General features: G+C 57.1%; 1 protein-coding gene and 1 long non-coding RNA gene across 3 annotated transcripts; one reads left to right on the top strand and one right to left on the bottom strand.

Annotated features, from left to right (window-relative positions):
- Positions 1 to 461: 461 nt before the first annotated feature.
- On the bottom strand, positions 462 to 5,768 carry LOC132692064 (uncharacterized). Of its 2 annotated transcripts, XR_009616151.2 has the most exons (4): positions 5,679 to 5,753; positions 3,262 to 3,463; positions 1,769 to 1,897; positions 462 to 1,423 (listed from the first exon to the last, which is right to left on the bottom strand). It is a non-coding gene; the product is annotated as an uncharacterized LOC132692064 (long non-coding RNA). The 2 variants fall into 2 exon arrangements; XR_009616150.2 differs by lacking the exon at positions 3,262 to 3,463 and having other exon boundaries at positions 5,679 to 5,768.
- Positions 5,528 to 21,608, top strand: PROM2 (prominin 2). Its single transcript, XM_060654096.3, has 24 exons — positions 5,528 to 5,921; positions 6,563 to 6,612; positions 7,038 to 7,240; positions 7,336 to 7,456; positions 7,735 to 7,798; positions 8,086 to 8,175; positions 8,465 to 8,664; positions 9,015 to 9,089; positions 9,896 to 9,959; positions 10,141 to 10,300; positions 10,587 to 10,739; positions 11,615 to 11,738; positions 12,252 to 12,343; positions 12,459 to 12,543; positions 14,888 to 15,034; positions 15,543 to 15,614; positions 16,429 to 16,521; positions 16,658 to 16,711; positions 17,041 to 17,121; positions 17,342 to 17,410; positions 18,081 to 18,170; positions 18,399 to 18,505; positions 18,861 to 18,935; positions 19,116 to 21,608. The coding sequence occupies exons 1-23, from the start codon at positions 5,666 to 5,668 to the stop codon at positions 18,922 to 18,924; spliced, it is 2,514 nt and encodes an 837-aa protein (XP_060510079.2). The 5' UTR covers positions 5,528 to 5,665; the 3' UTR covers positions 18,925 to 18,935; positions 19,116 to 21,608.
- The last annotated feature ends 3,279 nt before the right edge of the window (positions 21,609 to 24,887 follow it).

Genomic DNA, 24,887 nt, shown 5'->3' with positions numbered 1-24,887 from the left:
CCTCATCTGGTCTTGGCTGTCTAAAGCTCCAGAGCAGGGCTGAGCGGCACAGGACAATGCCCCTGGGCCTCTGCAGCGTGACCTTTGACCTCTCAGGCTGTCTAGCATTACAAAGCCATCTTAGATACTCATTACTCATTACTTAGAGTAAGATACTTAGGCCTCATTACTGACATATGCTAACTTGTGGCCAGCTGATCCATTATGGTCTTTTTGTTTCCACAAACAGTTATGAAGCCAGGAATCTGTTTGTGAACTGGCCACCCCATTTCTCCTGCTTCCATTTCATGCTGCAAGCTAGAACCCACCGTTCCCAGTGGATCGAGATTCTTTCGACCGCTCATTCCATCAACAGGATCATGCACCTATCCTCCTGGTTTTGTGTAGTCAGCGTTGAGCAAGAGGGACATGTTCTGACCCGACAGACCACCTGAAACTCTCCCACAGAGGAGAATGTTGTTTATTGACCCTCCTGACACCATGCAGTTCAGTCTCCTGATTGTGGTTGGGTGGGCTCGTCTTTCAGGCCTAGCCCCCCTCTTCCAGGCCTGCACGCATGAGGAGCCTCTGCTACTACATCTCGTGTCCTTCCAGAGCCTTCTCAAGGGGACAAGGGGTGGAGCCAGTTTTTTCCAGCTGCAGTGTAAACTCTACTTAAGGCTTTTGCCATGGTGCTCCTGGGCATCTGGGCAGGACATGCCAAAAAGGAGACTTGGGGGTCAGACAGAGCTCCTGAGAGTCTGGCCGATGGTGTTGTCACGAGCACCCAGGATGAAGAAATGGACACATGGCACCTCCAAATGTTCCCTCAAAGAGGGAACATTAATAACCTTCCTTTGCACTTAATGTGGTGACCGGAAGAGACTGGACTACAGAGGATGTTACAATAGGGCCAGCAGCTCATTTCCAACACGTGTCTGTTTCGTTTCTAAGTCAGGCTCTAGAAGGGGCATGACCTGCCTCTATGATACTCCTGGACAACACGAGACCCCAGATTGCCCCGAGGTTCTGCAAACCAGACTCAGTCTTCTCCCCAAGTGCCATGGGTTGAGGAGGGAGCAGATGTCAGTGCCAGATGTGGCCTGGGCCCTGACCTTGAGATAAGCCCTTGCCCCTGGCCTTGGAGAGAACAGGTAGCCAAGGAGGCTGTGAGTAATGAGGAAGAGGATGCTGGGTACCCTTGAGGAGGTCTGGCCTGAGCCAGAAGATGCTGTCCTCCTAATCGACAAAGAGACCAACGGGTCTTGAGAACACGGCGACCCTCTTGTTTCAAGGGGACTCACCTGGCCATGTAGAGAGTGCATGGCCTGCCCAGGGGGCCTGGGCTGCAAGGCCTGAAGTCTTCAGCTGACCTGAATCCTTCCTAAGCAAGTCCTTCTGGAGAGTCTATTCAGTACGGGGTTGCTTCCTTTAGAAGTTCACCCTGTAACAGCAGACCAGAGTGCAGCCATCTCCATGTGCCCGGGCCCCTGCCGTCCTGACTCCGACTACTTCTGACCAAGCTGCCTGTCCTGAAATACCTGCTGCCTCTGGGGTGTGGCCGTGCCCAGGCGCCCATGCTGAAAGCTGCACCTGGCCTGCAGTCATTACCACAGGGACACTAGACGCTTTGCTGAAAACCCCACATGCTCCCCGTGGCCTCTCTTCAGGCTGCACACCATCCTTAATGCTTGGCAAGGCTCACGAAGATGTTCCCAGGGACGTGCCACTCACCCAAGAGACCCCTCCCCTTCCCAGTCACCCCACCCCTTCCTTGCCCGCTTCTCACCTCCATGCACTCACAGAATTTCAGCTTGGGGACTCTCCCATCTATTCTTAAATCACATTCACTTGCAGACTCTCTGGCTGATATAGAATGTCTTATCTTTACGCGTTTTGAAATCTGCTTTCCTCAAGTCTAGGGAAACGTTTATGGAGAATACTTTGTACCCTGGGTTCTGTGGTTGAGCCTGGGGCCAGGGTGGAGGGGGAGAATATGAGGGTGAATAAAATACAACTTCTATGTTGGGGTGACAGACTCATGACCAGGAAATATGGGCCAGCCTGAAGGGACCCCCAACTGAGCCTGGCTGAGGAGTCCGGGAGACTCCCAGAGAGGATGACCATTGAGCCACGTCTTTTTTTTTCTTAAGTTTATTTATTTCTGAGAGAGAGAGAGAGAGAGAGAGAGAGACAGAAGCAGAGCATGAGTGGGGAAGGGACAGAATCCGAAGTGGCCTCCAGGCTCTGAGCTCTCAACACAGAGACCAATATGGGGCTTGAACTCACGAACCGTGAGATCATGGCCTGAGCCAAGTGGGATGCTTAACCGACTAAGCCACCCAGGCGCCCCCCATTGAGCCAAGTCTTGAAGGATGAACAGAAATGGGGTGAAAGCAGAGGATGAGATACAGCAGGGGGACCATGTGGGCAGGGACAGGACAGAGCATGTGCAAAGTTAGAGCAGAGCACTGTGAGAACCACCAGGGGGGGACCGAGGGCTCTGGTGGCGCCTGGGGAGACAAGTTAAGGAATTCGCTTTCATCCTGAGGCTGGAGAAGGAGCCATGGGAGGGTTTGAAGCCAAGGGGTCACATGGTCTGATCCGCATTTTCAATGGTCCATTCTGGAGAAATGCTCAGGAGGTGGGATGCATTTGAGTGGCTGGATGCAGGAAGGAGGGAGAAGGGATGGTTTTGTGGCTTGGGGTATGTGGTGGTGGAAATTCTCTGGACACCTGAGGCCAGAGAGAAGGGGAACCAGTCTGCTGTTTTCCCTGACAGCTGGGCACCCCCTCCTATTTCCAGCAGGTGGTGCATGAGGCAGCCAGCAGGCCGCACCTAGCGTCCTCAGGCTCTATGAGCCCTACTGCTTTCGGAAGGGCAGAACCCCTCTCCTTGCCCAGCTCTCCCCACCTTAACCTCAGGGCTGTGGGGCCCTGGGGACCATCAAGCTCCTGAGGACTGTGACTCAGGGGTAGGAAAGTGACCCCAGGAAGTATTCCCAAGGTAACTAGGGACAGCTTATCCCAGATCAACCAAAGAATTTCCAGGGAGAGCAGAGGGTCCCAGTGGGGAGCAGGAGGAAGGGACGCGCAGGGGTGCCAGAAACGCGTGAGTAAAAGGAGGGGGCGGGGCAGGACTACCCTTGAACCCCTTTCCACACTTCTGGAAGCCCAGCAGCTCTTAGAGGCGGCTGCGGAGTCCTCCCTGCTGTCCAACCAGCCCGCCCAGCCCCAACACAGCCACTTGCTCTGCCCCCCTCCCCCAAGGAATTCAATTACAGCAGCAGTTTTGGGGTTTCTGCCAGGTGCCCTCCAGGTGGGGCTGACCCAGTCCCTCCAATGAAAGATTGTTCCATCAGGATCCGGCTCAGGAAGGAGACTCCTGGCTTGGTCACTGACTCAGGAAAATCCCTTCTTTGGAGTCTCACTTTGTCCACCTGTCAGACTGGTAGATTCAGTATCTTTATCAACCCTCCTGCCCCTAGGCCAAAAAAGAGGCTTGGTATGTTTTATTTTTTCTTGGAGAAATCTCACCTTCAACGTGCAGGGCTTTCATTATAGACACTTAATGAAAACAACAGCAGTAGAAACTCATGGCTTAACTGCGATAGTTGGGAAGAGAGAGAAAGAGGGGGAGACCGGACGAGGCGGGGACGGGGCTGTTTATGTCCCAAGGTCCCTGGGGTTCCCTGACCTCCTGGGAAACTGGGGTCTAAACTCCTTTGCCACCAGTGCACTCAAGTCAGGGAATACCAAAAACAAAAACAAAAACAAAACCCTAAGTGGAGTTCACGGCACCGTAGTGGATTATAGGAAGCTAGGAAAGGGCTATTTCTGGGCCAGTGCTGGCCAGCAGAGAGTTCTTCTACACAGCTCACGCTGCAGGAGAGGAGGAGGGGGAAGGCTCTGGGGAGACCAGCCCTTCCTCTAGGCAGCCTCCAGGGGGGCCATGGTGCCCCCAGGGCAGGTGCTGCGCTCAAATGAGTGGGATGGGAAGAGTGAGGGCTGGGCACAGCCCGAGTTTAGCTGGCTTGCACGGTCACAGGGCAGAGTGGCCAGGGGACTCCCTCCAGAGGTTGGGGTTGGGCCTCCAGGGGCAGTACCTGTCCTGGAGCCTCCCTGGACCCGAGGAGCCAGCACACCCCCCCACCTTTCCTCATTGAAGCCCTGATCCTCATCTCTGAGTCACCCTTTGATGAGGTTCCGTTTCCTGTCTGCACCCCGTTATTAAGTGGACCATTCCTTCTACGACCGTGTACTCGTTACTGCTCTGAGAAAACCATAGGCGCAGCCATAGGAAGGGTAAGGGTTCCGTCGCAGGCCCAGCCCTGACTCAAATTTAAGTTACTTCTTTACTGTGGACCCCGCCCACCATGAACAGCCCCACATCTGTACACCCCTCACCCACCTGGCAAATCAGGGAGGGCAGAGCTGGAAGGGCGGGGCAGGAGACCTTGGGGAGGGGTCACAGGGGTGATGGCCCCAGCCCCAGCCCCTCCCTCCAGGGCTCCCGCTGGGGAAGAGGGCTGCCATGGGCACTCACAAACTTCTATCACTCCTTTGAACATGATGAACACATGTTGATTGCACAGAAATTAGGAAGTACAAATGGGCAGAAAAGGATTAAAAATCGCCGAGATTCTACCTGGAGATGATCCAGTGTTTCATACCCTCACTCTACATACTGTTTTGTAAGCAGCTGTTTGCACTTTTTAATGCATTGTATCTTTAAGGTCAAAAGAGCCATTTCCACATCATTTTCTTTAATGACTGCCCTGTGTGTCTTGTGAGATGCTCTTTTCACCATTTCCTTGGTGGTGGCGGCCATCGGGATTGTTTCTGTATCGTGAAGAACACGCCAGAAACATCCCCCAACCATTTAGCAATACTTCCCCACAGCCTGCTCAGCTCCAGGCACCCTCTGGGTATTGGGCATACAGCCACTTACAAAACAGAGACCTGTGTAGACACATCTCTGGCCATATCCTTGATTAGTTCTTTTGGCTGCTGACTGGATGGGGCATTGCTGGGCCAAAGGGCATACCTTAGCTGGGACTCACCCTCCCGAAGGATTGCACCTGTCCGAGTGGCTCCTCTGGGAGCCACTCTGGGGCAAAGTCTGGTGGCCTCTCTGCTCCAGATTGGCCTGGCAGCAGGCCCAAGCATGACCCCAGGGGACAGAGCAGGCCCCAGAGGAAGCTGGGGGGAGGAGCCCGGTTCCTGGGTCTGTGCCGCCGTTCCCGCCACCCCTTGGGCCAGCGCTTCGCTGGGTGGCTGTTTTCCCAGCCCCAGCCTGGGCTCTTGGGTCTGGGTTATGGAATACGATTTTTGAAATTGGGTCACCCCCAACAATCCAGAGCTAGTGAGGTGTCTCCCCTTCCCAGCTCGGAGGCAGCCCTCCTACGAGGATTTGGGGAGGGGAGAAGACGCCCTAGCTCCCACCCCAGGACGCTGGGGGCGGGTCCGGGCCAGGCCCTGCCCCCCTCCCCAAGGCCTCCGCCCCTGCCCTTCCAGCGCTGCGGGCGGGCGCCCAGGTAGCTCGGGAGCCCAAACCTGTCGGGCCGGTTTTGAGAGCCGCGGGGACACGGGCTGGTGAAGGATGCACGGCCTGCCCCGCGCTCCGTCCGCACCCCCGGCCGCCTGAGCCCCGTCCTGCCTGCCCCGCAGTCCCCCGGCCGACCCCATGACGCGCGTACCCGGCCTCCTGGCGCCCCTGCTTGGCCTGGGGCTGGGGCTGGGGCTGGGGCTGATCCTGAGCTCGCTGGGGGCAGGGGCCGCGGACTGCAGGTCCTTCGGCCGCGCAGAGCGCCTGGCGTTCGCCCCGGCGGCCAGGGTCCGTTGGCTGGCTCCTCGCGGCCGCCCGCCGGGGCCCCTGAACCCCCTGTACGGCACCGTGCGCCGCTTCCTCTCCGTGGTGCAGTTCAACCCCTTCCCCGCCGGTGAGTGCGCCCCTCCCTCGGGCGGGCCTCGGAGGTAGTGGGTTCCCCCTCGACCGCGGGGCGCGCCTACCCCGTCAGCGGGCAGTTGGAGGGCAGGGTCCCCAGCCTTCCTTCCCAGAAGTCCCCGGGGGCCCACGGGCATCACCTGGAAATCTTGCTGCGTGACCTTGGGCAAGCCCTTTTTCCTCTCTGAGCCTCAGTCTCTCTGTCCTCAAATAGAAGAAATTACATTAGAAGTTCTCAAAGACCTGGCTAAGATTTTTCTCTGGGTCTAGGGGTGCTAGGGGTTGGGAGGACAGGAGGGGCTACAGGGCCCCTCCCAGCCTGTCCCTCGCCTCTTGAGGGGATGGGCTGCTAGGCCGGGCCCCTTCTCTGCTTCAACCAGGCTTCCGGCTTCTCCACCGCTGGGTCCACCTGTCGGGTTCTGGAGGAGGGGTCGGCCGGGCCTCCTCTCAGCCACTCCCACCTATGGCAGCCCTCCCTCCTCCGGAGGCCGGGGCATGAATGCACAGGGCTTCTCCTAGGGTGCCATGGCGGTGGGAGGAGCCCTTCCAGAGAGCCCACCTTGGCCTGGCAGTGAGGGTGGGCACAGGGTCAGGGCAGTTGCTGTCCTCAAACGCCCAGTTTGACTCTTTCCTTAGAGTTGGTAAAGACCTTGCTGAATGAGCCGTCCTCCGTGAAGGTGGATGAGGTGAGCCCTGGGGGGGCGGGGGGGGGGGGGGAGGCGGAGAGCAGTGTGGGGTGAGCATGAGGGGCAGAAGTAGAAAGGCCTCCTCAGCTCAGGCCACCTTGCAGGGTGTCCCTCAGGGTGGGGGTCTCCGGCATCCCCTCCCCCCCTTCCATTCACGCTGTAATCCGCGGGCCTAATTTCCGACCGCAGCTCTGCCATTAACTGGTCCTGGGGTTTTGCAGTGAGCAAACCTTGACTTCAGTTTCCTCCTCTACGAGATGGTAAATAACAAGGACACCACGCACTTTGCATGGGTTGGAGGAGACGTGTGCAAAGTGCCCGCTGTGGGCGCATCCCCTTGCCTTCTGGTTTCCCTGTGCAGTCAGACCGGAAGCCGCCGCGTTGGGAGGGTCAGGACAACCCCTCACCCCTGCCCCCTTGCCCAGGTGGTGCGGTATGAGGCTGGCTACGTGGTGTGTGCTGTGATCGCGGGCCTCTACCTCCTCCTGGTGCCCATCGCCGGGCTCTGTTTCTGTTGCTGCCGCTGCCGCCGGCGCTGTGGGGGCCGCGTGAAGACCGAGCACAAGGCCATGGCTTGTGAGCGAGGCACCCTCATGGCCTTCCTGCTGCTGACCACCCTCGTGCTACTGTGAGGGGCGCCCAGGCCAGGTGGGAGGTGTGGGCTGAGGCCCAAAGTGCTCGTGGGCATCCAGCAAGCCCCTGCCTCCTCCCCCATCCTTGCAGCATTGGTGTGGTCTGTGCCTTTGTCACCAACCAGCACATGCATGAGCAGATGGCCCCCGGGGTGGAGGCCGTGCCTGAGACTCTGCTCAGCCTCCGGGGCCTGGTCTCCGATGTCCCCCAGGTCAGTGCCCAGTAACCCCTCACCCCCACGAGCCTGCCTGAGCACCAGCCCCAGGCGGGACAGAGTAGAGTGGGACCTGCCAATTAGAAAGGGTGCCCCTTTCAACACGCGCCTGGCTGCCCCCTGCTGGAGAGTTGTTATAATACATAAGTGCACCCAGGGCATCCTCAGGATGGCCACCCAGCTGTGTGGGGAGTCCCGGGAGGGCTAGGGAAGGGACAAGAGGGGGGCTGTCAGGTGACAGGGAGGAGCAGCCTCATGACCCTGTGTTTGCCTAGGAGCTGCAGGCCGTGGCACAGCAGTTCTCCCTTCCCCAGAAGCGAGTCTTGGAGGAACTGGATGGTGAGGGTTATAGCTGGCCGACAGGCTGGCCAGCCTCTGGGTCCCCCTGCTCAGGCCTGCCTTGGGGGCCCTCTCACCCCTTCATCCTGGGCTCCACCTGGGCACACCCTTGAAGAGACAGGGATTGGGCCCAGTTGGGGAGCACAGTAGTCACCGCGTGACAGGACCAAGAAGCCAGGACCTCCCCTGCAGAGCCCAGTGCAGGACCTGGGGAGGCTAGCTGGATGGGTGAAGAGGGCCCCTCGGCTTCTGGGGGCCAGCCCTGCAGACGACCCTGTGCTCCCCAGGTGTCGGCAAGAGCATTGGGAGCACGATCTACACCCAGCTCAAGAGCACCGTGTATGAAGTGCTGACCTCAGTGAACAGCCTGGGCCAGGGTGAGTGGGCCCAGTGTCCTGGGTGGCTGCCTCTTGGGGGCAGGCCCCACCCTCGCTCAGCCTTGGATTTCTCTCCCCGCCTCAGCAAGCCCGACCCCTGACTTTCTCATGGCTCTATCCTGGGATCCCTCCTGGCATCCCTGCCCACAACCTGGCTAAATGTGCCCCAGGGCAGTTTCCATTAAAACTGTGGAAGTTAATGACCCACATCCCTTTGGCTGGGGGGAGGGGGGAGATGTTCTGTGCCAATCACAGTGGAGACTGCTCAGTCCAGAGCGGTGTCTCTCAGCCCTGCAGCTCTCTATGGATCACCTCCAAGCCCTGAATGCCACCTTGGTGGAGCTGCGGGAGGGCCAGCGGGACCTGGAGCCAGCTGTCCGGGAGCACCGGGAGCACCTCCTCACCCTGCTGCAGGAGCCTGGCTGCCAGGACTGCACAGAGGCCCAGAGCCGAGCCCGTGCCCTGGAGCTGGGAGCTGACTTTGACCAGGTGCAGGTCCAGGACAGGGCCACTTGAAACGGGGGTGGGGGCGCTGCTCTGCCTGCTGCTCCAGGAATCCCTGGATGCTTCCTGAGGCAGACTCCTGATCCCTTTCCTCGGCGGCTCCTCCCCTCTCCAAGGATTGACGATGGTCATCCTGGCAATGGGGGCAAGAGCTTTCCTGGGCCACGCGCCGTACTGTGAGCTTCGTGTGTATTAGCTCCTTGAGTTCTCCCTGCCACCTGGGGAGGTGTTCCCCATTTGCACACAGGGACACTGAGGGTTCCTCCCATCCTCCCTCAGGGACCCCCCTCAGGCCTCTCTATGGACTTTGTCATACCACCACCACCCTATTTCAGGTGTCCCCAGTGGACGATGTCCTGCATCGGCTGAAGGGTGTCCCAGAGGCCAACTTCTCCAGCATGGTCCAGGAGGTGAGTGCCTGCCCAGTCTACCTGACTTCCCCATCACCTGGGAGCTCACAAGTGGGGGATCTCGTTTTCCCTCTTTGGGGTGGGAACCCAGCTGAACCTAAGACTTGGGTCAAATCAGGGCCTTACCTCCCATATGGCTCCGTGGGCTGGAGGCTCATGATGTCGGTTCTCAGTGCACGCTCTCTGATAGGGGAGGCTGGCCTGGAACTCAGAAAGAAGAGCTGGGCCCCTCAAGGTGGGGGGGTGGGGGTGGGGCTGGGGTGACAAGGGAGAGAGGACAGAAGCTGAGCCCTGGAGGTACAACCCGTCATGCAGATGGGCTGTGGGGGAGGGTGCGGCATGAGTCAGCACCTGTGACCCAGGGCCTGGAAAATGCCAGAGTTGGGGAAACGGTGAGTCACCTGTGCTGGGCGGCTGGCGTGGAAGTTCCTGGGAGGAAGAAAATGGGAGCTGAGGCTAGGAAGAGTAGGTTGGGGCTGGACTGTAGGGACCTAGGCCCGGCATGCGTAGGATGGATGGAAGAGAAGAGAGGATGGCTGGGAGGCTGCCGCAGTCTCGGCAAGAGAGGTGGGGAGAGCAAGGAGGGGTCTTCCAGGAGCAATATTTTGGGGAGCTGAGTCACGCCGGGCTGAAGGAGGAGAGAAGAAGCCATTGACCAAGAGAACAAGGGGAAGCCTGTTTTCTCATTTCCTGAGCTGGGAGCACGAAGAGGGATGCCCCGCCTCTGGGCCTGGCGATGTCAAGGGTCCCTGAAGCTGGGACAGCAGGTGGGAAGTGGGAGGCACAGCTGCCTTTTGTTCTGGCAGGAGAACAGCACCTTCAACGCACTCCCGCTCCTGGCAGCTTTGCAGACGGCCAACATGGTCAAAGGTGAGGCCCTGTCCAGGGGCCACCCCCACCAAAGAGACTTGTTGACAGGAGGAGGGGGCAGTGGGGGTAGGGTGGAAGGGGAAGGCTGTCCTCCATCTGGGCCTGGTCAGAGAGTGGGCCCTCTCCGCGGGTCCCACATGTTCTTCCTGCCCCTCCCACAAGTCTCTGCTGCTTTGGGCAGAGCTGAAGGAGGTGATAGCCCAGAAGCCTGAAGGGCTGAGGACACTGGCCGAAGAGTTCCCAGGCTGGGAGGCAGCCTCTCGCTGGAGCCAGGCGCTGGAGGAGGTGGAACAGAGTAGCCGCCCCTACCTGAAGGAGGTGCAGAGATATGAGAAATACAGGTGCCTGGGAGTCCATGGGGTGGGGATGGGATAGGCAGCCCAGCCTCTCAGCCACTGTGGGCCTGATTTTGAGCCCCCATCAACCCCTGGCTGCACTAAGCATCTGCCTCCATTTAAGCCAAGACCCCTTACTCCTCGGGCCTCTGTCTCCACCTTGGCTGTGTGCCCTTGGGATCTGAGCCTGGGGAGCCCATAGGAGCAATGGGGCCCCACCCAGCCCCTAGGTCCTATGCCAGCCCATGCTGGTGCCTCCCTTGTCAGTGACACCGCACCCTCTCTGCGGCAGGTGGATTTTGGGCTGCGTGTTGTGCTCTGCAGTCCTGCTTGTGGTGGTCTGTAATCTGTTGGGCCTCAACCTCGGCATCTGGGGGCTGGCTGCCAGGGAGGACCCCGGCCACTCGGAAGCCAAGGGCGAAGCTGGAGCCCGCTTCCTCATGATGTAAGAAGGGCTGGGGAGAGGGGAAGGGTCTTTCCCACTGGGCTGCCCAGATTCCTCTCATGCCCATGGACAGCTCCTAGTGTGGCTACAGAAGCAAGTCCTGGGGATCAAGAGGCTGAGCTCTACCTCTGCCTCTGGCACCGATTCACTGGATGGCTCCGGGCAAATTATTCACCCACCTGGGCCTCCGTGTCCTCATCTGTATACAAGGGTGGACTAGAGCGGGAATGGCAAATAAGAAGCATTTCCCCCTTCCACGCCACTGGCAACTATAGTAACCAGTGGGCACGCTTTCCCACTGAGTCGAACGTAGCCTCAGAATCCTTCTTAACCCAGTATCTAGGTAGTACTACCAATAGGAGGTGGCACCCGAAGTAGAATCTGCCTGACCCAAGGGGCGAGTGGAGGCTGAAATGCAGCCTTTGTTCTATTCTCCAAGCCTCAAACCCTGGCTTGGGGCTGTGCCTGTCCCCCAGAGAAGCCCTACAGGGCAGCACTGGTCCTGTTCAACCCTTCTAAGTTGCGGCCTTGCAGGTGGCTCTGTTGAGGGCTGAGCTCTGGAGCCAGTCTCCTCCATGCACCTTAGTCTCAGAGGCAGGCAGTCCTGTCTCTTCCAGCTAAGCAGCTACCTTCTCCTCTAGATTGCTAGGGCCAGCCAGGACACCCATGATGAGGGGAGTGGGGGAAGGGGGAGGGGAACAGCCAGCAGTTCTGAGTTCTCCCCCCTGGCCCAGGAGGCTGAGCCCTCAAAGGGCTCTGCCCTGGGGCCGACTCGCTGACCACGCCGGCCCCCCGATGTGGCGGGACAGAGGGTGTGGTCCAGTGCAGCTGGCCTCTCTCTCCCATCTCAACCCTGTCCCTCTGCCTTCCCCCAGGGGTGTGGGCTTCAGCTTCCTCCTTGCCGCACCCCTCATCCTCCTTGTTTTCGCCACCTTCCTGGTGGGCGGCAATGTGCAGACGCTGGTGTGCCGGAGCTGGGAGAGCAGAGAGCTCTACAAGGTGAGCCTGCCGTGTTCTGCGGCCCAGAGGGAGGTGGAGGGGGATGAGGGCAGAGCAAGGGGTTAGAACGAAGTGGGAGCCAGAGGGGGAAAGGGGAGGGAGGGACAGGAGGATGGCTGGAGATGGCCAAGGAAAGGCAGGAAATGGCCAGTGGAAAAGGGGTGAGAGAGAGCAAACCCGTGAGTCCCTGGAATAATGCCCAGGCCCCAGGGCAGATATCCCAGGGGCTGCACCCAGACCCGAGTCTGTCTGTTCTCCTAATACTGAGTCTGCAAACTGGAAATCCTGGTTCTCCAGTGCTTCTAGCAGGTGAGCCAAGGTGCTGGCCCAGAGAAGTTTCCCTGCAAGGAGTTAACGGCCCAGGGGTGATTTGAGTTAGAGGCAGGTTTGGGCTGCAGTCACAGGGTCGTGGTCTCTTCTGTGCCAAGGTGGCATGGGACCAGGCTCTAGGGGAGCTGGGATGGCCTTGCCCTCAGCCTGTTTCAGGCCCATTCCTCTTTGCCCCTTTTCCAGTTTGCAGACACCCCAGGGAACTTGCCCCCATCCATGAACTTGTCTCAGCTTCTTGGCCTGAAGAAGAACATCAGCATCCTCCTGGCCTATCAGTGAGTGGGATGCTTAGGCTGGGGGACAGGGTGTGAGGAGCAGCTGAGGTGGGTGATGTCAGCCCCCACCTGCTGTCCTTTTCTCTTGTCTTCGATGCCCATTACTTCTCCCCAGGCAGTGCAAGGAAGGGGCCGCGCTCTGGAGCGTCCTGCAGCTCAATGACTCCTATGACCTGGAGAAGCACCTGAATATCAGCCAGGTGAGGGAACCTTCTGGAGGGTTGTGGGGATTCTTTCCTGCAGAACCCCTTCCTATGGCCTTGCCTCTGTGGTAGGCCCATGTTATTGAACTTGAGAAGTCTGCAGGAGCAATTGAGGTGCCTCAGGGACAGAGGCCCCAGGTGAAAGCTCAGAGCCTGACCCAGGGCGAGAGCCCAGGGTGTGTGGGTGGATGGATGAGGGCCTGGAGGCCATGACCGGCTCTGAGTGCTGTGCTCCGGGAAGAAGTAAACACAGCTGAGGTTGTAGTAGGAAAGGATAAGGAGAGTGAATGAGAGGGCTAAGGTTAAGGTGTGCGTGTCCTGGCTGAGGACAGGCATTGGTTGGGACACTGCAGTCAGTAGTGGGGTGGTTGAGAATGGGGTATGACAGTGAAAATGATGGTGATGAAGTTGGGTGTCCCTGGGGGAGGGCTCACACAGCCAGTAGGCGGGCAGGGTTTGAGCCCTGCCCTTCAAGCCTGTTCTGTTAACCACTGGACTTTGCCAGAGCTTGGTGTTTAGAAACCATATCCATACTGGCAAGAGACACTTCTAGGACAGAGAGAAGGAATGGCTGCTTCACCGGAGGGGATGTATTTTGAGAATGTCGTTTTCCTAAGGGTGTACAGAAGCTGTAACATATTCCTTCCTTACCTCTGTCTGCACTTAAGTGAGGTGGGGAGAGCCGCCTGGACTCCCAAGGCCCCTGGGGAGACTTTCCCAAGCATGTCCTGGGAAAACCCTATGTCTCCCCCCTGCCTCTCTCCCTGACCCACACTCCTACCATGCTAACTCCTGATTCCTCCTCCTCTGCAGAAACCCTTCCAACTCCTCTTAAATCCACCAGCCCTTCTCAACCCACAGCGTAGCATAGCCAAATGGTTCAGATTTCAGTTCCAACTCCGTGTCTGAAAGTGTAATCTTGCACACTGCCTTAGCTGCCTCCCCTTCCTGCATCCCTGGCAGACGAAAGGTCCACAGAGCAGCCACATCCCAATGTGAGGCCAGAGCTCCTGCCCCATGGATGAAGGCTGGCCAGGGAGGACTGCAGCAGGGGACCCGGGCAGAAGGTGCCCCTGCTCTGCTAGCTGGACGTCATGGTTCTCAGGGGAGGTTCCAGCTCACAGAATAGTGTGGACGAGCTTCAGGTTCAAAGGGACTGGGCAGTCCTTCAGGGCCATGTGCAACATACCAAATGTGACCTTAAGAGCACTTGTCTTCAAAGGAGATAAGAACGAGCTGATGATGCAGAAATAAATATGACAAGGTGTGCTTTCCAGGGCACCAGGAGGGCTCTGCTCGCCTTCAAGCCTCTCCTGTGTACCTGTCTGTTATGCTATACCTGTCAGGTATACCCTTGTGCCTGAAACACTGCCATAAGAGCCCCGCCTCTTCAAGGATTAGAGGGAAGCAGTGTGGCAGGATAGGGAGGGGTGAGCGGGGCTGGGTTCTGTTAGCTAACTTGCTATGAAATCTTGGGCAAGTCAATGTTCCTCTCTAGCCTCAGTTTCTCATCTGTTAAACATCGGGGCTGAATTTCATGCCCAGTCTCTTCTAGCAATGGTTGAAAAATGCCAAGAGTCCCCTTTTGTTTTTTAATGTTTATTTATTTTGAGAGTGAGAGAGAGAGAGAGAGAGAGGGCACTCAAGCAAGCAGGGAAGGACCAGAGAGAGAGGGAGAGACAGAATCCCAAGCAGGTTCTACACTGTCAGGGTGAGCCTGACATGGGGCTTAAACTCACGAACTGTGAGCTGAAGTCAAGAGTCAGACACTTAACCAACTGAACCACCCAGGTGCCCTCAAGAGTCCCCTTAAACTGTGGTCTCTCTTGGAAATGTGATTGTGTTTCCCCACTCATTCACCCGTTTGTACGCACTCAACAAACTTGTATTGTGCCTGCCACATGTGAGCCTCTGTTCTACACTGAGGGGCTGGTACAGAATGGGCAGACAAGTTGCCACTCTCCTGGAGCTGATGGCAATAAACAAGTCCACAAATAATTTCAGAACAACAGATACTTTGAAGACCTTAACAAGGGTGATGTGATAAAGTTGGGCCAGGGAAGCTATTTCATATTGGGTTGCCAGAGGGTCTGTGTTTCTGTCCGTGAGCCAGATAGATGCAGAGGAGAGCTAGGTCTTGGTGGGGGTGGGTTGGAATAGGGACAGGTGGGAAGCAGAGGCCTCCTGGGAGACTGTCTGGGGCTGGGAGTAGCCAAGGTGGGGGCCTTGGATATCCAGAAGGAGGGCCCTGAGGGCTTGGGGACCCCTCACCTAGGATAGCAGCTCTGGGGTCCTGGTTCAGCAACTGGGCACGCCCTCACCCTGTCCCCCACCCCCTCAGTATACCGCCAAGCTGCAGCAGGAGTTGCAGAACCTTAAAATAGACATGAAGAATCTGGACCTGCTGAGCCCAGCCGCCCACCGGGACCTGGAAGCCCTGCAGAGCAGTGGGCTGGAGAACATCCACTATTCCACCTTCCTTGATCAGGTCAGCAGGAAGCACCTCAGTCCAGACCATGGAAGAACAGAGGGGCTTGCAGAGGAGCTGGGGTGGGGGGGGGGTGTATTATCTCATCACAGCCCTCCATGTTCCCTTCACCTCTCCACACGTCCCTGGGGCTTCTTCCTGTTGGGGGTGTCTGCACACCATGTGCCTCAAGCCTGTCCTGGAGCCACCATCTGGGCTGGGCGGGAAGGAACGTGCTCCCACCCAGCAGCATGTGTCGCTGTTCATGGTCCTGAACCCACTGCTGTGGACAGTATGCTGGTGGGAGGAGGCCTCTTCGATGGGTTACACCAGAGGGCGCCTCATTTTTTCCCCTTCTATCCTAATGCGAAATGCCTGATTTATTTTGCAGTTTTAGGTCAAACCCACTGTGACCAACGTGTCACGATAGATTCAGCTCGTTTGGGGTACTTCTGAATAGACTGTACCCCAGTACAGGGCTGGAGGAGCCATAGTGCATCCCCTCTTGGCTTCTCCTGTCTATCTCCAGATCCAGAAGCCTGTGGTGAACACCAACGTGGAGAAGCTGGCTCAGGAGCTGGAAGGACTGGCCCGGACCCAAGTGAGAAAGACCCGAGAGCCCACCGGGCAGGCAGAAATCAGACAGAGAGAGGCCTGGGAGGAGGGAGATTGTGGGAGGGCTTGGAGGGCATGAAGGCAAGGACAGGGGATTGAGGGCTCCCACCAGTGACCGTTGAGGCTCTGGATCCCCTGGCTGGGCTTAAGAGCTTGGCAGAGTCGGTTCTGACTCAAGCTCTACCTACCACCAATGGCTGTGTGGCCGTAGGCAGGTCATTCAGCATTTCCAGGCCTCGCTTTCTTCATCTGCGAAGTAGATTATCTTCCACCTCAGATCACATGGAGTAACTGCTCTGACATCACACAGTTGGGCAAGCGTTTCTTAGTGCACACTGCTCAGGGAATCTGCTGGGACAGGTGTGAGGACAATGCGACGGACCAGATATCACGACAGTTGCCCTCGAGGAGCTTACACTCTTGGAAAAAAATAGCATTTTGTGTTTATAAGTATTTAAAGCTTAAAGAGTTCTCTTCAAAACATAGACCCCACACCAACTCTGCATGATGGGTAGACAAGGAGTATTCCTGTTTCAGCAGATGCCATTGCAGCTCAGACAACCCCTGTGGCTCTGACTTAGGAGCACCTAGTCAGCTAGGGGTGGACCTAGAACCTGGGCTTCGTGCCCCCAAACCTGGATCAGGCCCGGGAGCTTAAGGTGGCCTCGGTTTTCTGCCTCTGAGCCCAGCACTTTCCACGTCTTCTCAGTATGTCTGGCTGAACAGTTGGGTAAAGAATGTGTTGGCGAAGGCTGGCCTGTCCCTGGCAGAGTGCCATTCTCATCCCTGTGTCCCCTCAGGGCAGTTCTGTGCTGGGGCAGCAGCTGCAAGAGGAAGCCCAAGGGCTCAAAAACCTCTATCAGGAGAAGGTCCTCCCCCAGCAGAGCCTTGTGGTAAGCTTGGAGGCCCAGGGAGCCTGGAACCTGGGGAAGAGGAGAGGCAGGGAGGGGTAAAAGAGGAAAGAAGGGCCGGGAACCCTCCTTTTCCACCCATCCCTTCCCTTAACCATCCCTGCTCTCTTCTCCACAGGCCAACCTCAACCTCACTGTCAGGGCCCTGGCATCCTCAGCCCCGAATCTCCAGGTGGCTGCTGGGGAGGGGGAGGGGGAGGGGGAGCAGGTGGGCAACAGAGGGAAAAAGGAAGTCAGGGCCTTGTTGGCTTGGGATGTCATCTCCTCTGCCCAGTCCCCCTGGAGGTTGAGGGTAGAGGGTGGGAAGAAATGGGGGTGGATGAGCGGATCCTTAAAGATCACCATCTTTAGCCTCTGTGTCCTTAGGGCCTAACACCCCCCCCACCCAAGGTGAGTATGTGTGTTTTACACGTTGAATGAATGAATGGGTGAATGAATGCATAGCATCTCGCTGAACGAGCAGGGCATTAAGTTAAGCCTCTCTTCTCTTCAATCCCCCAGACAGAGACCTCTCGTGTCTTGGACAATGTCACTTACCTAAAAGGACAGCTGCCTACCTGGGCCACCAGTATCTTGAGGAATGTGAGTGGTAGATGGGCAGAGGCAGGGGGGCTGCTTCCTAGTCAGAGATGGGCTGAGGCGCTCAGGCACACGGAGCTTCTCCTCCACCCAGGCTTCTCCATCCCTGTCCCCTCACCGTGGCTCCCAGGAAAGCCAGCTTGGCCTGCCCTGTCTGGTATGGGGCGCAGGGTTGCTGGTTCCTGGAACAGCTGCCAGTCCTGGACTCCTCTCTGTCCTGCAGGAAAGTGAGTGTTTCCTGACCCGAGAGATGGGTTACTTCTCCCAGTACGTGGCCTGGGTAAGAGAGGAGGTGAGTGGGGGCTCAAGCTCTCCTGGCCTCAAGCAGGTTCCCAGTACCACCGGCTCTTCACACTGTTACATCCCTCCTCTGCCCCGAGAGCCCCTCGGGGTGCCCTAGGCCTTCAGCATTGAGCCCAAACTCCCAGATCTGCACCCCTGCTTCCTGGCTGGGTTCTGTTCACCCAGCCTCTGCCACAGCCCCTCTCTGAGGCCTGAATGTGAGCTGGGCTGGCCCTGGCTTTCTAGAACATGCCCTCCACACCTTGTCACCATACCCTTCCTCATGCCGGTCCCTTTGTCCAGCTCTCCAAGTGCACCTCCTCCTGCAGGCCTGGGCTGACCACAGCCTCTGCAAGCTATCTGGCACCCACACTAGGCAGGTGGGGTCTTGTTCAACCCCGAGTATGTGTGTGTGTGCATGCACAGTGCCGGGCACACAGTAGGGGCTTAACAGAGGCTGGTAAATGGCGTGGAAAAGATAAGAGTGGAGCAAGGAGCCTATGTCAATATGTCCTCATCTCTATGTCCCTGCATCCATGTGTCCGTACAAACTGTGCAGTGGCTCCCTACGGGGTCCCTGGACCTAACTCTGTTCCTGTCAACCTCTTTCTCTGAATATGGGGTGTATACCTGTGGGTCTGAGTGTCTCTGCATGTACCTGCCTCATGTTGACCCCACAGGTGACTCAGCACATTGCCACCTGCCAGCCTCTCTCCCGAGCCCTGGACAATGGCCGTGTGGTCCTGTGTGACATGATCGCTGATCCCTGGGTGAGTGCCTCAAGCTCATCAGGGCTCGTGGACGTGGAGGCCCCAATCGGAGGGGCGGCGTGAGCAGGGCACAAGGTGAAGCAGGACTCTTGCCTCCAGGCCTGCCCACCAGCCCTTCCCCTCAGCCCTTCCCCTCATGGAGTCAATGGGAGGACTAAGGGTACAGAGCAGGGTGGGAAGACTTTGCTGCCTAGCCACAGCAAGCTGACCTCACACCCTCTGTTCTAGAATGCCTTCTGGTTCTGCCTGGCATGGTGCACCTTCTTTCTGATCCCCAGCATCATCTTTGCCGTCAAGACCTCCAAATACTTTCGTCCCATTTGGAAACGCCTCAGGTGAGGAGGCTGCCAGGACTGAGGAGGGGACATCAGGGGTCCAGGAAGGCGTCCTTCTAGTTGCTGGGTTCTACCCCCCGGCACACCCCCTCCTGAGGCCTCCCAGGCTGAGGAGGCTCATGCCTAGCCCTGAAGAGTCACACCCTCTGAGGCACTCCAGGTCCAGAAAGTTCTTTCGTATGTCTGCCCACATCCTTCTTGTTGCAAACACATCTACCCAGCCGCTGCTTTTAGGAACTCTTCCTACCCCCTGGAGAGCTTCTGCAGCCGGAAAATCAGGGCTCTGGGCTTGTCCCTGCGTCAGGGCCAAGGGTCTGTGCCTGGGTGCTCACTCACTCTTTCTGCGACGTCACAGCTCCACCAGTTCTGAGGAGACTCAGCTCTTCCACATCCCCCGGGTCACCTCCCTGAAGCTGTAGGACCCCAGTAGGTGAGTGCCAGGAGTGGGGGGAAGAAGGGAAAGGAAGGGTGTGGGACCCGGGGTCTCTAGGGCCCAGGAGGGAGGGAATGTTCTGGGACTTGACAGGGTCCGAGTGTTGGATCTGGCCCACCCAGCCTGAGCCCTGCCCCCCGCCCCCGCCTCACCCGTTTGGCTCTTAATCCATAACAGGGATATTTGCTGGCTGCTCGGTGATGCCTGATGCCGCCTGCCTCCCTCCCCTTTGACTCGGACTGGACCAGAGGACACCCGTTGCTCTTGCTCTGAGCCCAGACTGGCATCAGGCTTGGATTGTCCCTCAACTCCAGTTACCTGACCCCATTCTGCCTACTTCTTTCCCGCCCCCTTGCTGCTCATGGACCCCTTTTTTCATTCTCAAATGTACATGTGACTTTTGGTGAGCTACAGGAGCCAACAGGTTCTTCCAGGTGTCGATCCCTTACCCTCCTCGCTGCAATATATTAGCACCAGGAAGAGCCTGTTCTCCATCTATTGGAACCCCTTGCTCAGTCCCTGGGGTGAGACGGAGGCCCCGCCCAACCCCAGTCTGTCACCATCTGCCCCGCCCCCTGTCCACTCCTCTCTAAGCTCCTGCTCCTTTTCCTCATCTGACACGCCCACCTGTCCCAGCTTCACTCTGCTCCAGCCCTTATGTCCTCTCCCCAGGGAAGCCCTTTTCCCCACTTTGTCCCCTCTCTACCTTATCCCGCTACCTTGCTGGTACCCAGGGACCCCCTCCTGCCCAACCAAACTAATCGGGTAAAGCCACCAAGTAGGCCAGGGGCCACCAGGGCTCTGCCTCACAGCTCTCGAGCCCTCCACTGCCCAGGGACCTGGCCCTCCACAGGTCCTGACCTGGATTTCTGGCCCCCCAGTGGGGCAAAGGAGGTCTGTTTGAAGGCTGAGCCCCTTGCCCATACCCCAGGTTGGAAATAGTGCTATTTGTCCTGCAGTTCCCCTCTGAGCACTGGTTTTCTAGGAAGGGACTTGGGACCCCAGAAAGTAGCCTCTTCGACAGTCCCCACCCAGCTTTCCCGGAAGAGATCTGGTGGCCACAACAGGATTTTCCCCTGTGGCCCTTACTCCTTCTACCCTATGCATGTGGCCTAGGGTTATCCCTAGTCCATCCCTGTGCCCTCTCTGATTGCTGGATGCTGAGTTCTAGAAACAGGGAAAGGGAGGAGGAGAGAGAAGAGATGGACAAAACCTCAGATCCATGAAAGTGTTCTCACTTCCTAAGCCTTGGCCTTGGATCTTTAACACCAGCTTTCCCAGGCTACAGCCTGGTGTTTAGTGAGTTTTTTTGGAGAGGAGAAGCCAAGGCCTCCTCTGACCATAGACATCCAGGATCATCCCAGCAATCAGCAGGTGGGGAGTGGGACCCACTCTGGGAGCAGGCAGACCTGGGTGTACATCCTGGCTTTAATGCTAGGTGGCCAGGACACCTTGAACATGTTATGTGTGTTCCCTAGACCTCAGCTTCTCCCTTTGTAAAATGGAAAGAGTAGTCACAACCAGCTCCTAGAGCTGTGACGTTGCATGGAAAGCCCTTGGCAAGAGTCTGCCACAAAACAAGTGCTCAAATGCTGCTTTTTTTTTTTTTTTTTTTTTTTTTTTTTTTTTTTTTTTGCCATGACTATTCTGGGCCAGGGGCCGAGCTGGGTCTTGGCAGGTACAAGGGAGGAGGGAGATGGGTCCCTGTTCAAAGGCACAAAGCCCCTTGAGATTGTAGTCTGCTGAGTTTTGGAGGGTGTCTATGTTCAATTGCATCTTACAGAGCAGCAATGGATTTGCTACTAGAAAGTAGGACGGTGCATGCACAATGCACTCTCATTATTGCAAGCACACTCCAGACAGGCATCCTTGAATGTAGCACAGTTGCTTCTTTTTGGCTTTTCCCCGAAGCTTCTTTGCCTTGTCTCTCATCCGTTGGCCTCTGCAGGGGAACCGTGGCACCCTGCATGTTAAGAATGAAGTTGATGGGATAAAAATAGAAAGAGGACGATTAAAAATCATTTCTGGTTCTCCATCAAAGCTCTCTACCTTGTCCTTCACATATGTGGGCATGCTGCACATAGTTATTTTAATAACTCCCTGATATGGATCCCCTTTGAGTCTATTTCTAGTGTCTGTTGTTTCCCTTGGTTTTTGTTAGTTTTGTCTGTCTCCTCACATACGTGGCGATTTTCGACTGAACGGCACACATTCTATCGGAAAACCTGTAGAAAGAATCTGAGGCATAGAATGAAGTTAGTCTACCTCCATGAGGATTATGTTTACATCTGGCGGACGGCTTGGGATTTAGCAAACCACGGTTGTTTTAATCTACTTTCAGGACTGAGATGATTTGCAGTCCCTTGGAGTGCTGGTCTAGTTCCAGTTCATTTGTTTTCTGGGGGTGAATTCCCCCGGGGTCCCAACCCAAAGCATGAAAGATTTGCCAGGCACCCCCTCCTCTTGGTGGGCCTAGTTTTTACCTCTTTAGTCCCAGAGGCTAACAGCTCTGCTCAGCACTTTTGGAGTGTCTTCTGGGGTCAGTGGTCCTCCCAAGGAGGAAGGAGCCCCAAAGCCACATGTCTCTGGGTTTCCTTCTTTTCCCAGATCTTGTCTCTGATTCTTTACTCCCTTGTTTATTCTCTGATACCCCCAATCAAACTTTTTTTTTTTAAAGTATATTTTGAGTAGATTTTAAGTTGTCCTTAATTGAGAATTCAGGCCAAATTACCTAGTTCACCCTGATCAGAAATAGTTCTGCAAAATTAACTGATTCCCGCCGCCCCCTGCCACGACTTGGGAAAGGCTGCATTTGAATTTAGAATCCAGAAACCTGGGCCCAGCCAATTGAACACTGACTGTCCAAAGGAGATTAGTTTGGAGAATATCACTGTAGGCTCTGGTAACTGGGAATGGGGGTGGCACTCAGCAGGTGACAGAGAGACAAAAACAGCCACAGAGAACAATATATTACGTATTTTCCCAGTTTTAAAATGCTGGGATCCCAAAATGCTAATCCTACTTTACGAGTGAAGCAAAGCCCCTTTGTGGTCCCATTCTCAGTTTTCACGATGTTCCCTGAAGGCGATGGGGACTTTCATCCTTGTTTCTCGGTTGAGCAAATGAAGCTCTGGAAAGCTATGTGGCCGACTCAAGGTCTCACAAGTTGAAGGCAGACTTTGGGTTCAGGTCCCCTGATCCTGGTGGCCCTGGAGGTTTCCTTCTGGGCATGCTGCCGGTCCCCATTCCCCAAGGGTGTGTGTGGGAGGGAGGCCCTGTCTCCAAGGAGATTTGATCCAAGTGTCCTTGCTGTCCCTGTGGCAGCAGGGATGACAGATGGGAGGCCCTGGGAGTTCTGCCAGATGCTCCAGCCTGGCCATCCCAGAGCACAGGCCCCGTGGGCCACGAGTGCCAGATTCTGCCAAAGAAATGCCACATGGGCCAGGCCGTCTGAGGTCCCAGGTGGCTGGCCAGGACAGTTTCAGCTGGCTCCAGTGTGCAAAGGACGGGCCACATGGCTAGGGGCCAGCCCAGGCTACCTGAGGGGCAAAGAGAGTTAACATGTACTGAGTTTCTGAGTATGAACTAGGAAGTGTGCTAAGCACTTCACATGAATCGACTCAGATGCAGGCAGTTACTGACCTATTTATGGGTGAGAAAACTAAGGCAGGGAGACTGGGGATGAGCTGAGTAGAGGGGGCACAGCTTAACCCAAGGCATCAACTGATGGTGGCATTTCAGGCAGTATCTGAATTCTCTGGGGTCAACCTGAGGCCCGGCTCCGGGGGACCGTGGCCAGTGTCCCTCTTCTCCACCCTCCCAGAGTCAGGACCTGCTTTTCTCTCCTAGTGCTCAGTCTGCCCAGGCCTAAACTCCACGGACTGAACTGGGAGGTTGGTGGCCAGCCTGGTCCACATACCATGTGCTACCGGATTGAAGCCTCTTCCTCCTGGTCCCCCATCCTTCCTTGCACTTCCTGACTGTGCCGCTCCTGGAGCAGTGAGCATTCACACTCCCCCAGCTTGCAAATGCTGACCAAACACTGCTGTACCCGAGAGGAAAGTGGGGCGTGTGCAGAGATGACCCCACCCCAGCCCTGACCTCCGCCCACGAGTGATGCAGAATTTCGGTGACCCGAACCCTCGCCACACTGAGGACACCCAAGAGTCCATCGCTGAGGTTAGACCAGGGAGATGTTGAGGTGAACTAAGTCCGAGGAGGGTGTGGGATGCCCACCCTTCGCTTCAAGCTTCAGAGAGAGCTTCACGGTGTCCCCTGCAATTTGGGAAATCCAGTGGACTGATGTCTTACCTCCACCTGCACACTCTAGAGAGCAGAAGACAGGCTGGCTGCTTTGCCCGCAGAGCCAAGGAGAGGCCTGCTGGCCCGGGTGACGGACCGTGCGAGGGGGTCAGTGTGGGCTCTCAGACCAGGTCCCAGGAGGCTGCCTGAGGAGTGAACCGACCAGGGACGAGAGCCCCCTGGGGCCCACATGAGAGCCCAGTCAGGGGGGTGGCCCGGCTCTGGGGCCCCGTGGAGTTGCCTGCAGGAGGACAGGTACAGCTTTAAACCTCCCAAACCAGAGCGCAGTTCCAGGCTGGCTCCTGTTCCTGCCCAGTCACAGCCCCCGCCACCTGCCGACCACGGGCGCCACCCTACCGCCAGGTGAAGTGATACAGAACCGTGACATCTCCCCACCAAGCAGCTTCCTGGGCCCCCCGGGTTTCCATCCCGCCGCCGGAGGGTGGGCAGCAGAAGAGATTTCAAGGACCCGTGGAAGACACAAATAAGGTGACGGTAGCTTTGCAATTCCACAGCTGTGCTGGCTCAGCGTCATGGTGACACCCTGAGTGCTGTGGCGACCAGGGGGGCAGCCGACGTTTCTTGAACGCCTGTGAGGTGGGGATTCCACAGGTGTGCCGAGACTCATCTCCACCCAGGGGGGCCTTGCTCACAGACAGAGGCTCTTGGTGGGGTGAGGGCCCAAACCCTGAAACTGTACTGAGGATCTCAATCTCTTTCTCTTTCTCTCTCTCTCTCTCTCTCTCTCTCTCTCTCTCTCTCCCTGCACCACCCCCTTGACCAGGGGCCGGCAGAACCAGGGGCCCCCCAAAAAAGGGCCAAGGGAAAAAGATATAGACTGGGGGTTCCATGGAGTCAGGTTGGGAGCGCCCAGGGACGAGGGCTTTGAACTTGGGACTGGAGTGGAGAGAATTGTGAGCAACAACTGAGGAAGGTCCGAAAGACCCCAAGACTCCCGGGCGGAGGTGGGGTGAGTCCCTTACCAAGGTGGGACTGGCCACCTGAAGGTGCTCACCACTGCCTCCTCTCAAATGTAACCCAACGAAGCAGCCTTCCCCAGGGCTTACAACGATCCCTTCCTTTCCCCCTTCCAAATTCCCCCATCCTTGGGCTCCCCCTCCTCCGGGCCAATGTGAGGAAAACCACAGCTGAAATCCGTCAGGCTGAAGTGTCTGTAGCCCACAAGGCGAGGCTGTCTTGCAACCTTTCTTCACCTTTTTTGGGTCTGATACACTGCCAAAGAATCTTTGGAAACTCCCAGACTCCCTCCCGGGGAAAATTTGCCGGTGCCCGATGCCCGCCAGCCCGCACCTCGGCCCTGCTGAGGCCCAGCGAGGAGCCCTGCTCCTGGACCTCCTCCAGCTCCATTGCCTCCTGCCCCGTCTCATTCCTGCATTCCCCAAGGGTCCAGTGGAGGGACCCAGCCGGAAGGGCCTGGGGCTCCGGAATAGCCCTCAGGGCATGGGGGCATGAGAGAGGGGAGGAAGGGGCACACAAGGTCTAAATGAGTGTTGTGTGAGGGACGCGTCCTTGCCAGCAGGCAGCTGCAGTGGGAGGTCCCCAAGGCCCGTGGGCATGGGGGCCTGGCAGGGGAGGGCAGCTGTCCTGTTTTGTTGCCGCTCAAAGCTCCTTACCTTGGAAGAAAGC

This window comes from Panthera onca, chromosome A3, assembly GCF_046562875.1.
Source record: "Panthera onca isolate mPanOnc1 chromosome A3, mPanOnc1 haplotype 2, whole genome shotgun sequence".
Lineage (NCBI taxonomy): Eukaryota > Metazoa > Chordata > Mammalia > Carnivora > Felidae > Panthera > Panthera onca.
Note: the sequence above shows the minus strand (reverse complement) of the source record. Positions and strands in the feature narration are given on the sequence as shown.

Coding starts and splice junctions, on each gene's coding strand:
- PROM2 (XM_060654096.3), top strand. CDS start 5,666: ATGACGCGCGTACCCGGCCTCCTGGCGCCCCTGCTTGGCCTGGGGCTG. Junction 12,344..12,458: donor AGCATCCTCCTGGCCTATCA/GTGAGTGGGATG, acceptor ACTTCTCCCCAG/GCAGTGCAAGGAAGGGGCCG. Junction 15,035..15,542: donor ATTCCACCTTCCTTGATCAG/GTCAGCAGGAAG, acceptor GTCTATCTCCAG/ATCCAGAAGCCTGTGGTGAA.